The following is a 15,821-nucleotide window of genomic DNA, read 5'->3' on the forward strand; positions in this document are numbered from 1 at the left end:
TAATTTAAAAACTGAGATTCAACAAATTTGTTTTTAATTGATATTTAAATTTTAATATCGACAATTTTTTAACTTATTTTTAAGATACTGCTTCCTTTTGTGCCAAAATATAATTGCATTTAGCAGCAAGCGAGATCTAACCAATCAAATCAAAGATAAGGCCAGCTCGTTGGCACCCGTATGATTGCTAGCATTTTTGAATTAATAGGTTTGAAGGATGGAGTAGAGTTTAGTGGGAGAGGAAACTTAAAGGCTGATCAATATTTACGACTAAAATGACTAATTATTATCAATACGATATGAATGTTTTGCGTAGGAAGCTTAGACATAAAATGGACATTCATGAAAAGAGAAAACGCAAACAAAGTAGAAACTGATCAAGAGAGTTATGTACACCCAACTGATCCCTTCATTATAGCTATTGCCAAATACCGAAAAAGAAAAATACTAATAAAGAAGGCCGAAACCCCCAAACTGAGCTGAATCTTCGATGGAATTTATCATATTATATTCCCTTCCATTTGATTCTTTTTCTCATGTAATCCCTGCATAAATTAAGTAGATATTACTATATATATGCATGTAATCTCAAAAGCACAAACCTAATAATCTCAAAAGTCTAAATCTTTCTATCTGCACCAACATAAAAATTAAAGAAAGAAATTAACAAGCTAAGATACTACATCCATCCAACAAAAAAATTTCCAAGATTGTAAATTGTAAAATTGCTATCTAGGTTTAACTAACTGACCAATATTTTTTTAAAGAAAAAAGGTTAATTATATATGTTTCAAAATGAGACGCACAGGAAAAGCCTCAAAGAATTCATATGTTTTGTCTCAGCTGATCATGTAAAACTGAAAGTGGATCATAAAGGCTGCACTACATTTTTCCTAAGCTGATAAAGGAATGCTTAAATTTTATAATAATCTAACCGGATAATTCTCAAAACTATACCTGAATATATAATTTTATATATGAACTTTGATTTTAGATAATTGTACACATTAAACTTCAATTGTGGTTTAAATGTATGTACAAAATTTTTATTTTGGTTAAATTATAAAATATTGAAAAAATAAATACATTAATTTATTTTCACATCATATAAACATAATTATTTTTATATGCAATATGTTAATGTTAGATGTTGTTATATGGTGATTATGTTAGTAGTATGTGAAAATTGAATTAAATAAAATTTTATATATAAAATTACACAAAATCAAAATTTAAATACAACATTACATATTAAATTAAAGTTGTTTTATCCTGATCAACTGTATATTCCAAGAAATTAATAGCATACATCAAGAGCCAGAAACATATACTATATATAGAAAAACAAATTGAACATGCAAAGATCTTTCTCCTTGCATTTACGTGCAATGGTCGGGATGCAAACGACATTACAAGTATAAGAGATTATCTAGCAAAATCAAAAGGAAATGGACATGATATGTGATATGTTTCCTAAGAATCATTGTTTTAAAGAAACACAAATTGCTATCTATAAGTTCAAATGATATATAGCAGAATAAAATAAATTCTTTGGCGCTGCCAAAAAGAGTTATGTATTTGATGATGAAGAAGAGCGACAAGAATACGTGAGGTGGTAAACTTTTAAAGTAAACACCAACATAAAAATTCGAGTGATTTTGTTTCTTAAAAAAATGTGTTCTTTTGATGTCTAAAGTTAAGTCATTTGGTGAACGTACCCAACAAAAGCTTTAGCTCCAGCGAAATCTTTAATCAGAAAACCAAAGTATATATTGCAAATGGAATATAACTTAGTGTCCCACAAAATCTGATATTGGGCAGCATGCAATCTATGGAAGGTACAAAGGGCAACAAGAAAAGTAATTGATTAATGCAGAAATGCAAAATCTCAAAACTAGCCTTGCAAAGATCTTCTGCACTAGAGAAAAGAAAAATATAAAAATAAGAATCTGTGGGGTATTCGTAAAATTGTTGTTATCGTTAAGGTTAAAGAAACAATTGTTAATTGAAAGAGTCTAGAATTAAAGATTCGCAATTATGTTAATTTAATTGAGCAAAAGCCAAACAAAAAACATGGATATACACTAAAGTATTAACTAAGGTGATTTATTAAGAAACCTTAAACATTAAATAGTCCTTTGCTTTCAATCATTTGCATATTTTATATTTGCAAATGTGGAAAGTGTATGACATAAATCTCACTTAACAATTCATGGCGGCATACAATCTGCGGAATTTTAAAACCGCCACGTCAAGGAAAAGTTGTCATGAAGCAACTAACATTACCTTCAGCAACTATTTTCACAATCAGATTTTGCAAAATTTTGTTTATAAAATAAAAAGGATTTTGCATAATTTTTATCTGTTGTCTGTCTGTCTGAGAGAGAGAGAGAGAGAGAAAGAGAGAGGGGGGGGGGGGTTGGAAGCCAGAATCCTTATTACACGAAATAAATTATACCATCGGTTTGAATGTCCCATAAGAGTAGAAGATACCTAGCTAGCTAGTAAAAGCTATTCTGGAAACATCCAGATGGGTCCATCACTCCAATGTTTTTCCATATCATGTCACTATATATGCAAATTAGGGTTCTTGAAAGTCATAAGTTTTCAGTGAGAGCCAAGGAAATTGCCTGTCTACAATATTGGGAACTGAGTAATCTGTATTAGTATTCCTCCAATTAGGTAAACAATTAGATTTGATCTGTTGTCAGTATGTCAGTAGCCTTCCACAAAGCAGTCTTTTAGTTGAGAAACTACATAGAGTTAGTGGTCTCATGAAATGAAGATACTACCACTGCTTCCTAGATCTAGCATTTTGAAAGTGAAAGTAGCTATTGAAATTTAGAAAAAATTGAGAAGCGGATGGATGATAAAAATAATTACCATACATCGTCCAAAGATTAAGAGAAGTGAATGGTGGAGCTGGATTCATCACCTCCCTTGCCTTGATGCGGCTTCTTCTTTTTCTTCTTATAAGGGATCCCCCTTGCCTTGGCTTGACACTCCCTGACCTCTCTGAGATAAACCCGAATAGCACCGCTGGCAAAAGGGTTGGTCTCAGGTGACCCTCCATTCTCTTCATAAGCAGCTCGAAGCCTCCCAATTAGAGCATCGAGGCTGCCCCAGGCTTGCCTAAGGGGGCATGTGCAAGGAGCAGGCGGCTCAGGCTGTCCATAGAACATGCATCCCTGCAGGTGAACCTTGGTCTTTCCGAACTGATCCAGATATCGAAGGAAGTCCAGCACATGGTTGCAGTTGCACTGAGAAAGAGGAACTGGGGGCCTCTGGTTCTTCAGGTACTGCCCGAAAGTATTCCAGTCCCTTCTCTTCTGTGACTCATAGCGGCTAGGTGTTGGGGGCAGCTGTTGATCACCGGGATTAACCCTTGATGGTCCTTCCGCTATATCCTTCCCTCTTTCACTCGACATATTGTTGAGATCGAGGCAGATTGATTAATTATCTTTTGCTAAATAAGGCAAGAAGAAATTATAAGGGGGCTGGGGAAAGGGGAGGTGAAAGGAATAGTTGAAGCAAGAGAGTGGAGGAATATGAATTCCACATCACGGGGCATGCTAGACATGCCATTGGGCCATAACAACATGTTGCTTTCTATTCCTCCTTTTCTTCATCTTTCATTTGTATATTCTCCTTTTCTTTTTCTTTTTCTTTTTGTATTATTTTCTTAAAAATAATAGTTTTAGTACTATACAATTAGCTCTACAGTTCCCATATCAAAGCATACAATAATTATATCTTCTTTGTCGACATAAAACATTATCATGTTAAACTTGAAGATCTAATTACAATTAAAACCTGATTCTCTCTGTTGATGATTTCGCTACAGTTTCTACAAACAAGATATCCTTTTGAGATAAATATATATTTGGAAAAGTAGCACAATTTATTAAACCCATAAATTTGATAGTTTTGACGAGGGAAAAATACCAGGCAAAACGTTCAACACCCCAAAACAATGCCAAAAGAGATCCTAACCAAAACCCCAAGTACAGCGAACCCAGATACAGCTCAATCAGAAAATGGATAGGAGACTGTGAGCCCGATTAGTCCCTGTCTTGGCTAATTTGTCTGCATCAGCATTGCCTTCCCTGAGAATTTGAATAATGTCCTAAGAACCAAAGCAACAAAAGCTAAAATTCCTACAGAGATAAGGGGTTCTGAGCAACAAAAGACATTATTTCTCTTGTCAAATTCAAAGTTTTACGAATTCCAGTAAAAAAAATATTAATCCTTTGGTTCTATAGAGTGTTTGAGATTATTTTTAATAGTTAAATATTCCAAATTAGGTGATGTGAATGAAATCAACTACTGAGATTTGCTGTTGCTGTTTTGGTTGTCATTTTCAAAGGCAACGGCGACTGATATTATGTTAAAATTATTGTACAGCCCCTGTATTATTGTAGAGAAACATCTTGGTCACTATATATTGAAATGAACAAAACTATCTCTAACAAATAAAATAAACAATTTTGTGATAGTTTAAAACAGATTAATTTTATGGATGAATTTAATTAAATGACATGATAATTTTGAATAATGTTGTATATTTATCATTGGAATTTGGAACTTAAAAACTCAATTAATTGCATTTAACCCAATTGATTCCGTAATTTATTTATCTATTAAATACAATAATTTGAGTTTGTTAAACTACAATGAGCTGGAGGTGAATATATTTAATCATATTTAAATTAATGTTACATTATTTATCATCTCTGATTTATGAAATTAATTATTTTTTATGTAATGATTCAAACTATTGATAATCCCTCCCTAATACTTAAATAGGAAGATAAATATATTTTAACGTTTTGAACTCATATCCACCTGCACCGATAACAATATTAATCTCAACCAAAAAAGAAAAATGATTTAAATGTTTAACTATTATAAAAATTGATCATTTTACTCATTTTTTTATAATGTATAGGGATATTTATGCTTTTTTGAAAGTATAATGATTAAAATGCATTTGGTGTCATCTATACTTATATTTAATCTTTTACTAAGTTGGTGTCACTGTTTAATTGAGCACCTTCTTAGTTATGAAAGTATTAAGATATCCTCTCCCATGCAAAATAAGTTACATTTTATGACATTATTATTATTTATCTTTTTATATAATAAATCAATAAAAGTTTGATCATAATAAAATTTAAACTCGAAACACATGCATAATAAACAATTAATTTTATTATTGTAATTAAAGCATTAATTAATTATAATATTTTTTAATAAATATATTTGTTATATAATTTAATTAAAAATACAATTTGTCCTATAATATATAAATACCTATAGGATACTTTTTAAGCCGATAGAACGTACATAACCATGGACGAATACATTACATGCTCTATACTCGTCAATTCAAGTTATCCGGTTCTAGAACTAAGCTACGTTATTTTCATTCATTTGTTTTGTTAGGTCTTTGGGAACATAATCACCATGCATGCCAAATTCAATGGCCCCTTGTTGCCTTGAACTACACTCCTCTTTGGCTGGCAGTGCTTTTAGTAAAATTTATTAAATTAAATTTGTTAATGCTCTTAATTTTTAAATTTGGAAAATTAATTAATTTGTAACCTATTTTTTATAGGATTGTTAGACTGTTGAGGTCTATAAAAATAAAATCTACTTAAAAATATAAATTAGTAGATAATAATAAGTAGAGTCGTATCTACATAGATCGATATCAATTTTACTTTTAAATGAAAAGTACAATAAATATGAGGAGGTTTTAGAAAATCAAAACTAAATTTTAATTAAATTTTATTGAAGAAAGAAATAATTAAATCTTTGGGAAAACCAATTAGGAAAAACTCTAGACAATGGTAAAATTTTCGTTTCATTTATAGATTTGATCATCAACACAATAGTATCTTCAAATCCTTTAATAAGTTAATTCTAGTTGTTGGCTCAATGGCAAACATCCAATCTCTTATTACTTGTTTAGTAACCTAATGGCCACTCTTTTGAAATTACTTCCCAAACCAATAAATATCCTTGTAACTCAATGTTTGATATTTAACTTACTGACAACATTAAGAATGAGAGAGACCTAATTCTAACCAACAAACTCACCTCAACGGAGTCTATTTAAACTAGATCACACACCCGCACCACATAATCATAAACTATAACATAAACAATCGTGAAATTCTTCACAAGTATTAGAATTAATTAAACAATTACAAATTTAATTATTCTAATTGACAAGTCAATTGTTTTACGCTAGTGAATACTGGCCACATGTTTAACAAACTTGAATAATTGTAATACAAATAGAAGATGTGAAACTGCTAAAGAACAAAGAAGAATTAAACACAAATTAAGTCTCACGAATTTATTGAATCAAAATTCGACATCCTTTCACTAGAAAAGGAAGTTGAGAAACTCATAGAGAAAATAAAACACAAAAATAAAATAAAACTAAGGTGGCTATGTCTTGGTCTTAACCTAATAATGTCTATTCATAGGAAAAAAATAATATACTAGAGAAAATACAAAAGTTCCCTTAATTAAATAAAATAGTTTTTTCTAGGTTTCTTGGCAATTTTCACGTTAAACTTTCAAGCCATTTTTTAGTGCCTTTTTGACGTGTTTTGGGCTTAAGTCATGAAATATGTTCGATTAGGTCTTTTAGTTCCTTTATACTTGGTACATTATGGGCAAAATCGAAGTCATGTAGCTCAAGTTATGGCTAAAATACTAAAGTTGTGTTGTGTTGGAAGTCCTATCTGCAAGAACTTGCCAAAAATAAACTTTAAGCTCACTTTTCTCCTTTATTCCCTAAATCAATACTAAATAAAATATAAGTCTAAATAGTATAATTCAAGGGGAGAAATATTACAAATATGTTGAAAAATAATGTCGTAACATCCCGCTCGGCGAAGCCCTAAATATTCGAAGCATTGTTTATAGAAGTAAGGCTTAAAGAGTAAGTTTTAAGCGTTCAACGTTAGGATTTGATTAAGTTTAAGAAATTTTTAGTGCGCCTGCAATGCCCTGGCTTGGCAGGTTCTGAAAGAAAAGGTTCCATAGGGAATGTCACGATGAAACCTTTATGGCAATAAGGTATGAACAAGTAAGGCTGGAACGCATCAGGGTATGTGGCAAATCAAGAATATTATTGTGTGCATGGTCCTCTAAAATAGAAATGGATAAGAAATCATAAAAAGGACAAGGCATGAAAAATCAAGGAATAATGATATGAATTTATACATATATGGATATGGCACATGGTCATAAAGAAGTATGATTGGTGAAATAGTATTCACTTAGATGCACTTTTTGGTGTTTAGAATGGGCGAACTCCAATATGAAAATAAGTAAATAAGGATTCCATGTCAAATTACTATGAGTAGTGAAATGAGACTTATGGTTAAGTAAAATGATCTTTAGGATATGATTTCACGCCAGTGGCATAACACACCCCATAACCATTATGGCCCCATGTTAGTTAATCTGTGAGGTAAGCTAGTTAGGAACTAACCGAACGTGAACTAGAAGGGTTATAGGCTAAAGGAAAAATCAAATAAGTTTCTTGGAAGTGGCAAGTTTTGGATGAGACAACTTAGTATTGATGTGATGTTTACCAGGTTCCAATAGAGACTTGGGTTAAGTTAAAAAGACACTCAGGTTTGGTTAAGGGGGAGTTATTTTCTTCCCCATTTCCTCTAAATATCTATGGCTAAAGAAAGATAGAAAAATTTCTCTGAGTTGAGTTTGAAATCATGGATATTTCTAGTGATTTTCTTCACATCAAGGTATGTTTCGTGACTCTGTTTGTCAAGGGAACATAAATATGTAAGTATGTTTGGAGAAATAGGGCTTGAGAGATGTTTGGGTTTAAAATAATAATAATGGTTATCCAGATGGGTTCTTGGAATGACATAAATGTGCAAGTGTACACAATCGTTAATGTAACAACCCGTTTTTCAATGGTGTTAGAAACAGTGGGTTCAGGGCCACCAAATCCTACGAGTAAGTTCATAAATATTATTATTTAATATTTACAAGTCAAATGTGACTTTGAAAAGGTTTTTTATTTGATAACTTATGTTATTTAAGAGATTTATTAAGTTCGAGTGGTAAGACCTTAAGGTCAAGTAGTTTTAGAAAATAATGTATCGGGACCTCGTTTCTATAAACCGAAATGTAAATATTTTTATAAATATTTATGGAGTGTCATTTAGGAGGTATTAAAGTTTCATTGAAATTTTTAACATTTCAATAGTTAATTAATTAAAAGGACTAAATCATAAAAGATATAAAATTTGATCACTTTTTGATTTGAGTGATTAAATGGCCTTTTGAATAAATGAAAAGGGACTTAAATGGTAATTAAAACATTATGAGAATTGGTGGACGTTAGTGGGCTTATAAATTGTTAAAGTTTGATTATTATAAGGGTAAAAGAGTAAATTACTAAATAAGTATATTATAATAAAAACATGATAAAATCCATTATCATCTTCCTTATTTGAAATCCACCATTGAAACCCTAAATAAGAAGAAACCATATTCAACCAACTTTGTTTTGGTGATTTGGTAAGCAAACTTTGCCCGTTTCTAATAACTTTTACGTCTTTGAGATCGTTGCAACTAGGTCTAGCTAGCCTGTACCTTCATTTTTGAAACTGTTAAAGATTTTGAATTTTTCCATTGATGAATCTATGTGATTTTAGATGTTAAATAATGAATTTGAAATGTTGGTTGATATTTTAAAGTATTTCGTTAAGTGATTTTGATGAATTTTTCGATTAGGGACTAAATTGTTAAAATAGTAAATATACAAGGATTTGAGTGCCGTGAATATTCGGATGATGTGAATTGGCATTAAAAAATGGTTAATTTTCATGTTTTAGGCTCAGAGACTAAATTGAATAAAAGTAAAATTTTTGGGGTAATTTTGTAAAATGTCAAAAATGACTAAATTGCATAAAATACATTTTTTTTGCTATCTAAATTAATGGATTGAATGAAAATATTAATTTAGATCAAGATCGGGTGGAAAATCAAGGAGAATGAAAAATTACCAAAATGCCCTTATACTTTGACATTTTTGCAATTGAGCCAGGTAAGTTCGTACGTTTAAATAGCGTTTTAAATATGTTTGATTTAATGCTATTATGTCATATTATTATATTATGGCTCGACGGAACGATGTTTTGATGACTTTCGAGCCCCATTGGCACCTTAGGAATATATAGGATATAATTGACATGTCATTAGGGTTACCATGTTTCGGGTGCTGGTCCTGAATGTCCTACCGGTGGCTGAGTTCTGACATGTGTTATGGATACTTGACAACTTGTGTGAGCAGCACCGTGTAGCTACGTCTCGACCGACAGCTTGTGTGAACAGACCCATTTATGCTCGAGAGAGAGCATCTCCGATTGACAATGTCATAAAAGTATGGAAAGGTATGAGATGTTGATGATTAAAGTATATATAGCCATATTCATGGAAAGTGTGAATGCTTATATGCTATGTTCATGAAAGCTAATATATCATGTGGGGATTTTGTTAAAGTTATGTGTTTAATCACTAACTTGAGTTGTTGTTGATGTGCTTAGGCTATGCCAAGCTTGTGGATATGATTGATGTTTATTATTATGCTTGTACTATGCATAGAAAATGGGTAAGAAAAGAGAATGAAATGGTAAGTATGTAATTGGGATGTATTATGATGTTATAAATGGTTTAATGTGATAAATGATGTATTTATATGTGAGTAAACTGCTTATGCTATGGATGAATCTACCTATACTATGGAATAATACATTGAGTTGAGAATTAATAATGTTGTTAAAGCTTATGATAAGCATTGGGGACGGAATGGAAAGTAAGTAAATAGAAATTTGTATAATCTTATAAAAGGTTGTTGATTATATATATTATTTATCATGAAATCCTATCATGTTATGAATGATCAATATATACATGCAACATTAATGAACTTACACATTTGTGAGTTGGTGATTATGGTATGATAAATCTTGAGGCATTTGTATAGGTTTATTTTTAACCTATAATTTCATTATTGAAATGAAGCATTATGCTTATGGTTTATACGAGCTTACTAAGCATCCATTACTTACGTAGTTATTTTTCTCTTACTTTACAGATTATTAGAAGCTCGATCGGATTGGAAGCTAATTGGAGATCCATCACACTATCCATCAATTTTATCGGTAGATTTTTATGCTTTGGTCGTGGTTATAATGGCATGTATAGGTGTTTTGTGCTTGATGATATGACCACTATGTTTGGCTTGTAAATAGGGTTTTATGATTGAGGACATTTTGACATTTTTGGGCTTGATGGCTAATGTTGAAATGGTTTAGTGATGATATGTTTTGAATGGCCAAATAGAGATGCTTGTGTGATATTGGCATGTAATGTTGCTTTGAATTTGCGAAACTTATGTTATTTTGATGCCTTGATGGTTGGTGTGCTTTTGGCACTTTGATGCTTAATGGTTGGTGTAAAATGATCAAATTGATGCATGGTTTTATGGCCAAAGTAGCATGTGTTGGCATGTTTCCAAAGTGATCATTTAAGGCATGTTTTGATATAGGATTTAATCAAATATGTTTGGTTGAATTATGATCATTTGGACCTAAATTTGGTATGTATATATTGGATGTTGGAACCATTTAATAATGGCTAGTTTTGTGTCATTTATATGGTTTTGAAACATAAGAGAAATGGTTCAAATGGTAAAGTTATTTTGTTATGGTATGAATCTAAATTGGTAAGGTTGGTATATGTCAAAAGTGGTATGTTTTGGTATGGAAACAAGTTAGTTGCTAAATGGTTAAATATGCACATGTTTAGATAAATGGTATGTTTGCATTTGAGGTGGTGCCTATATAGCAAATTAGTTGTATGTATAAATGACCTAATGAATTGGTCTTATTATGCATGCTTTGGTATGTTTGAAAGCTTTATTTTATATGCAAATGTCTTGTAGGTGTGAGCTTGAAATGGGTGAAAGGAATGACTTGAAATTGGCCTATTTCTTTTCCACACGGCCTAAGACACGGGCGTGTGTCTCAATCGTGTGTGACACACAGCCATACGACATGCTCGTGTGTCCCCTGTAGATATTTTAAAGGTTGCATTTCAAGAGTTACACAGCCTGGCTCACGGGCATGTGGCTTGGCCATGTGACCCAAGTCAGAGAGTTACACTGGCATAAACATGAGCTGGGACACGGTCGTGTGTCCCTACTTCGAATGTCCACACAGCCTATGACAAATGTCTTTTTCATATATATGTTTGATAACATTATAAAGTTACATGTTTCATATATCAACTCACTAACCTTGTGAGACTTGTGATGTGTATAGGTAATTAATGAACTCATCACCATGATATTGAAATACCTTGTAAAATGTTTAAATTACATCCTTTACGGTAAGTTAAAGTTAAAGTTTATTTGATGATTGATAAGGTTGACAGGTTAGTTTGTTTTGTTTTGGATAGTTGTTGTCTTATAATAGATTATGAAATGTTGTGGTTGTATTTTCTTGGCACATTAGGTATATCTTGACCATGTGTATATATGGGAATTTTGAACAAAGTTTGGTAGGTTTGATTGTGGATGGAATTGATGAAATGGTGTAGTTGATAGGCTTATGAGTAATGAATATGTTATGGACGAATGTAAATTTATTTGAAGTTCGATATGTGGTGTCATTGAAGGCATATTGGTTAGGCACTTAGGTTGATTGCTATTTGGTGTATTATGGTATGTTTTGCTGCAATTTGAATAGGTAAAAATTGTTAGAAATGGTTTGGCTTGGAACCTAAGCAATGGAATATGTAATGGCTTGATTTTGAAGTTGTTTTGGATTTGCACGGCCTAGGACACGAGCTGTCACACGGCCGTGTGCCACACAAGGCCACCTTACACACCCGTGTGTCTTATTGATTTTTAGGTGCAGGTATTCCACATGGCATCAGGTTGTTACATGACCATGTGACCTTGAATTACACAATCTAGGCTCTGTCACACGGTTGGCCACACAACCATGTCTTTGAACCATACAGTCTAGGCTCTGTTACACGGCCTGGCAACACAACCGTGTGACCCTTGTTTTTTAGTTTTTATCATGTTTTGCTATTTTGTTTCAGATAAGTCCCTATTTGTTCCCAAACTATTTTAAGTCCCCTGTAAGCTCAGTTTAAGGTCCATAACTGTAAATATGCATGAAAGATATGTAATATGAGTATTTGGTATTTAAATTAATAATTGAAAGGTTTTATGTTGTCATTTGTTTTGTTATGTGTTGTAATATTTCGTAACCCTAATCTGGCGACGGAGACAAGTTAGGCGTGTTACATTTAGTGTTGTTGAAATGGAAATATATGAGACATTGAGAGTGTATGTTTGCTTAATTGGTTGAAATAGACAAATTGTTATTTGGGCAAGTTATTGTGAGTTGATGTTAATGGTCATTTTGAAAACAGTGAGTGATGTCGAGATGTTAGACCTTAACGTCACGATGAAAAATCGACAGTGAGTGACATTGCGATCATTGACCTCCAAAGTCATGACGTTAACCTAATAGTTTTAATATTTTACAAGTTAATCCTCGATCGACCTCAGGTTATCAAAAGAGCTTTTGTAAGCTTGTTTAAACATTAGATATATTTATGTAACATGTCATGATTACATATTGAACATTATAGTATGTATAAACTATTAGATTGAGATCGTAGTTACTCCAACAATAAATGTGGCATTCCGTATCTTAGACCTGACAATCGGGTCGAGTATGAGGTCTTACATCTTTAGTCTAATCATAAATGAGCAAACCAATTGAAAGAATAGTGTGTCATTTATCAAGTCCAACTGGGGAGATGCTTTGTCTTGAGCATCGAAATGGATGACTCCTAGAAGATAGAGAAATAGATGTGACTAATTGGAATGACAGTACATCGAACAGAACCCAAGTAGAATAGATCTTAAATTTGTTTATAGATTTATTCACTTGTGACGTTCATAGTGTGGCATACCTTAATCCTAAGTTGATGATATGTTCCAACTAAATATCAAGTTTGAGAGACTCCCTTATCCAATTTAAGAGTAGAAAAAATGTTGAAAGCTTCCTCAAACACTATTAAAGCTCCAAATAATGCAACTATGGTAGGCAGATTTACACATGAAACAAATAAAACACACAAACAAAATATGCAATAAATAGAAAATAAAAATAAATAAGAACTAAAAAAAAGAAAATTATAAACTTTCGAGCAATCTATATCGCCTCCATAGAAGAAATTCCAAGAGGTCCTTGACATATTGACTTGACGTTTTTCATTCATTCTTAAGATCAGGACCTCTCTTGGAAATTGAGCATATCAGGTTTGTTGTATCTTTGACCACCTAGATAGCCACATCAAGATCCACTTCTCTCCAAAACCTAGCCAACTCTATAGTGCATTTCGGGGTACTATAGTCTCAGGAAATATAACTTAATGTCATAAAAATTAGTATCACCTTGGACTAAACTTCCTACATCAGAATAAAAATATCGTGAAGTCCTTCAGTTGGCTTCTCCACCACAATCGTTGGAAAGTGTGATGACCCTTCCATACTTTCATTTTTTATCAGGTTTAGCTCATCAACAATGTCTACCTCTATACTTACTCTTATGTCACTCGAAAGGGAGACGCTATATTCAACATTCACAAACTCTTGTTGAACATCTATACTTAATGTAACACCCTAAACCCAGCCTAGACAATGTGGCCGAATCTCGGATGTCACATTAAAACCGTTGAAAACATTTATTTGTTAAAGTAACTAGATTTCAATTGTTTTTACGAAAACTCAAAAATTTCAAGTATCGATTAATTTTATTTTGAAAAACACTTATTTAAAATGTGAATATTTTTGAAGTTTATTATAATGCCAAAGAAACTCATCATAAATCATTCAAGCAAAGGTTTTGTAATATTCTTAATTATTTCCTTTTAAAATGATTTTGTTAAAAATCTTTCGCAGAGTCTTTTGAAAATATTTAGAAAACCACAATTTTATAGGCTTGTTTAAAATAAAGTAAAATCACAAGTGATCTAAAAGATATAAAATATTTGTAAATTCATCAAGCATGCATGCGTGACAGTTTAAAATTGTAAAATAAAGAAACAATCCAATTAAACAGTCCAAAGTCCCAAAGTCCAAAATAACATCCAAAAATAGTTTATAAACCCATTATTAAAAGTATCCATCTGAGAGGCTCCTCTGTTTGCCGAGTCCAAGCCCTAAGTCCGTGTATTACATAAAAGGTTCAGAACTAATGGGGTGAGCTTTTAAAGTACAGTGTGGTTCTTATATCAAGTTAAATAACAAATAAACACATATTGATTATATAACATAATCAAATTTGATGCACATGATCATGACAGTGCACTTTTTGTAAAACAATTATGCAAGTTTTTATAAAACATCCTACTCATCACCGCACACTACAAAATGGGTTCCCCTTAACTCATCCATCCAAACACTTCAATGTGGATGAAGCTACCAATATTTGTAGAGAAGTTGCCATGTAGGTTGTGGACAAAGCTACCATATAGGTTGTGGATAAAGTCACCAATTCTTCCTCCTTACAATATCCCACCCCATACATGTGATATGGCCATACTGAACATATATAAACATTTTATTCATTTTAGGATATCACTTGTCACATTGGGCATGTTGAACATGCAAATCGAATAATATCATGTAGAGCATGTTTTACCATGCAAATCGGATTATATCATGTAGGCCATGTTTAACATGCAATCTAATCTCAATTTTAATGGTAGTGGCATGATTTATATATTATGCCTATCATATAATGTCATCATATCACACATCATGAGAAACGAGAATATGCACATAATTTCACAACATTCCTCAAATCACATCAAATAACACATACGATCATTAAATGATCAGTTCGAGGTACTTACTTGAGTATAACCCTTTTTATGGGTTTAGCAACACTTTTCGAATACATAGTGTATTCTCAACTATTCATGTTATAGAGATTTTTAACAAGGTTTCAATTATAATTAATTATATTTTATCTGGCAAAAACATCTCATATATATATTTGTAGTAAGTTAACCCATACCTGATTGTAGATCCAAAGCAAAACACCATTCTAAGAATGCCTACACTTGGATCTACTCGATAAGTTACCTACTTATCAACAAAAATGATCGTTCATTAGGGAGTTCATTTTAAATGCTTTATGCCATAAGTACATTTAATAACACTCCGATTAGTACTCACCCTTATAGAAGTCAATTGTAATATGATCTCGTTCCCAATATTAGTAACTTTCCGGGATGGTACCGATCGGCCCTTCAACAAAAAGTAGTATACAGTATGTTAAAATTGAAGGAAAATATACTATAGCCTCTACAAACATTCGGCCTAAAGGAAAACGAGAGAGGAGTTAGTGGTTTTTCATTCCACTACCATACTCACCCTAACCCGAATAAATCAGAAGAGATGTTGGATCACCGGAGTCTTGCATCGGAGAGGAGATTAAGTCTAGAGAAAAATCACTTGAAAGAATGAGTCAAGATGCAAGATTTAAATAAAATAATTTAAAACTAAGAGAAATAGAGATATATGATTTCGATTACTAAAGAGGATGAAAGGGGTCGAAAAAATATTGAAGAAAATAGAAAGGTCAATGAAGCTGGTGGAGGCACGGTGGCATGGCGACGGTGTTCGGTGTAATGGAATTTATGCAAGTCTACACAGTCGTTCAACTAATAAGTAA

At 32.1% G+C, this 15,821-nt stretch overlaps 1 protein-coding gene across 1 annotated transcript; it reads right to left on the minus strand.

Annotated features, from left to right (window-relative positions):
- Positions 1 to 263: 263 nt before the first annotated feature.
- LOC105788085 (protein LIGHT-DEPENDENT SHORT HYPOCOTYLS 10) lies at positions 264 to 3,629 on the minus strand. Its single transcript, XM_012614792.2, has 2 exons — positions 2,884 to 3,629; positions 264 to 545 (listed from the first exon to the last, which is right to left on the minus strand). Exon 1 carries the CDS (start codon positions 3,426 to 3,428, stop codon positions 2,901 to 2,903), a length of 528 nt encoding a protein of 175 aa, XP_012470246.1. The 5' UTR covers positions 3,429 to 3,629; the 3' UTR covers positions 264 to 545; positions 2,884 to 2,900.
- Positions 3,630 to 15,821: the final 12,192 nt, after the last annotated feature.

Source organism: Gossypium raimondii, chromosome 11 (assembly GCF_025698545.1).
Source record: "Gossypium raimondii isolate GPD5lz chromosome 11, ASM2569854v1, whole genome shotgun sequence".
Classification (NCBI taxonomy): domain Eukaryota; kingdom Viridiplantae; phylum Streptophyta; class Magnoliopsida; order Malvales; family Malvaceae; genus Gossypium; species Gossypium raimondii.

What these genes read in the sequence shown, in the direction of transcription:
- LOC105788085 (XM_012614792.2), bottom strand. Translation starts at nt 3,428, where the DNA reads ATGTCGAGTGAAAGAGGGAAGGATATAGCGGAAGGACCATCAAGGGTT.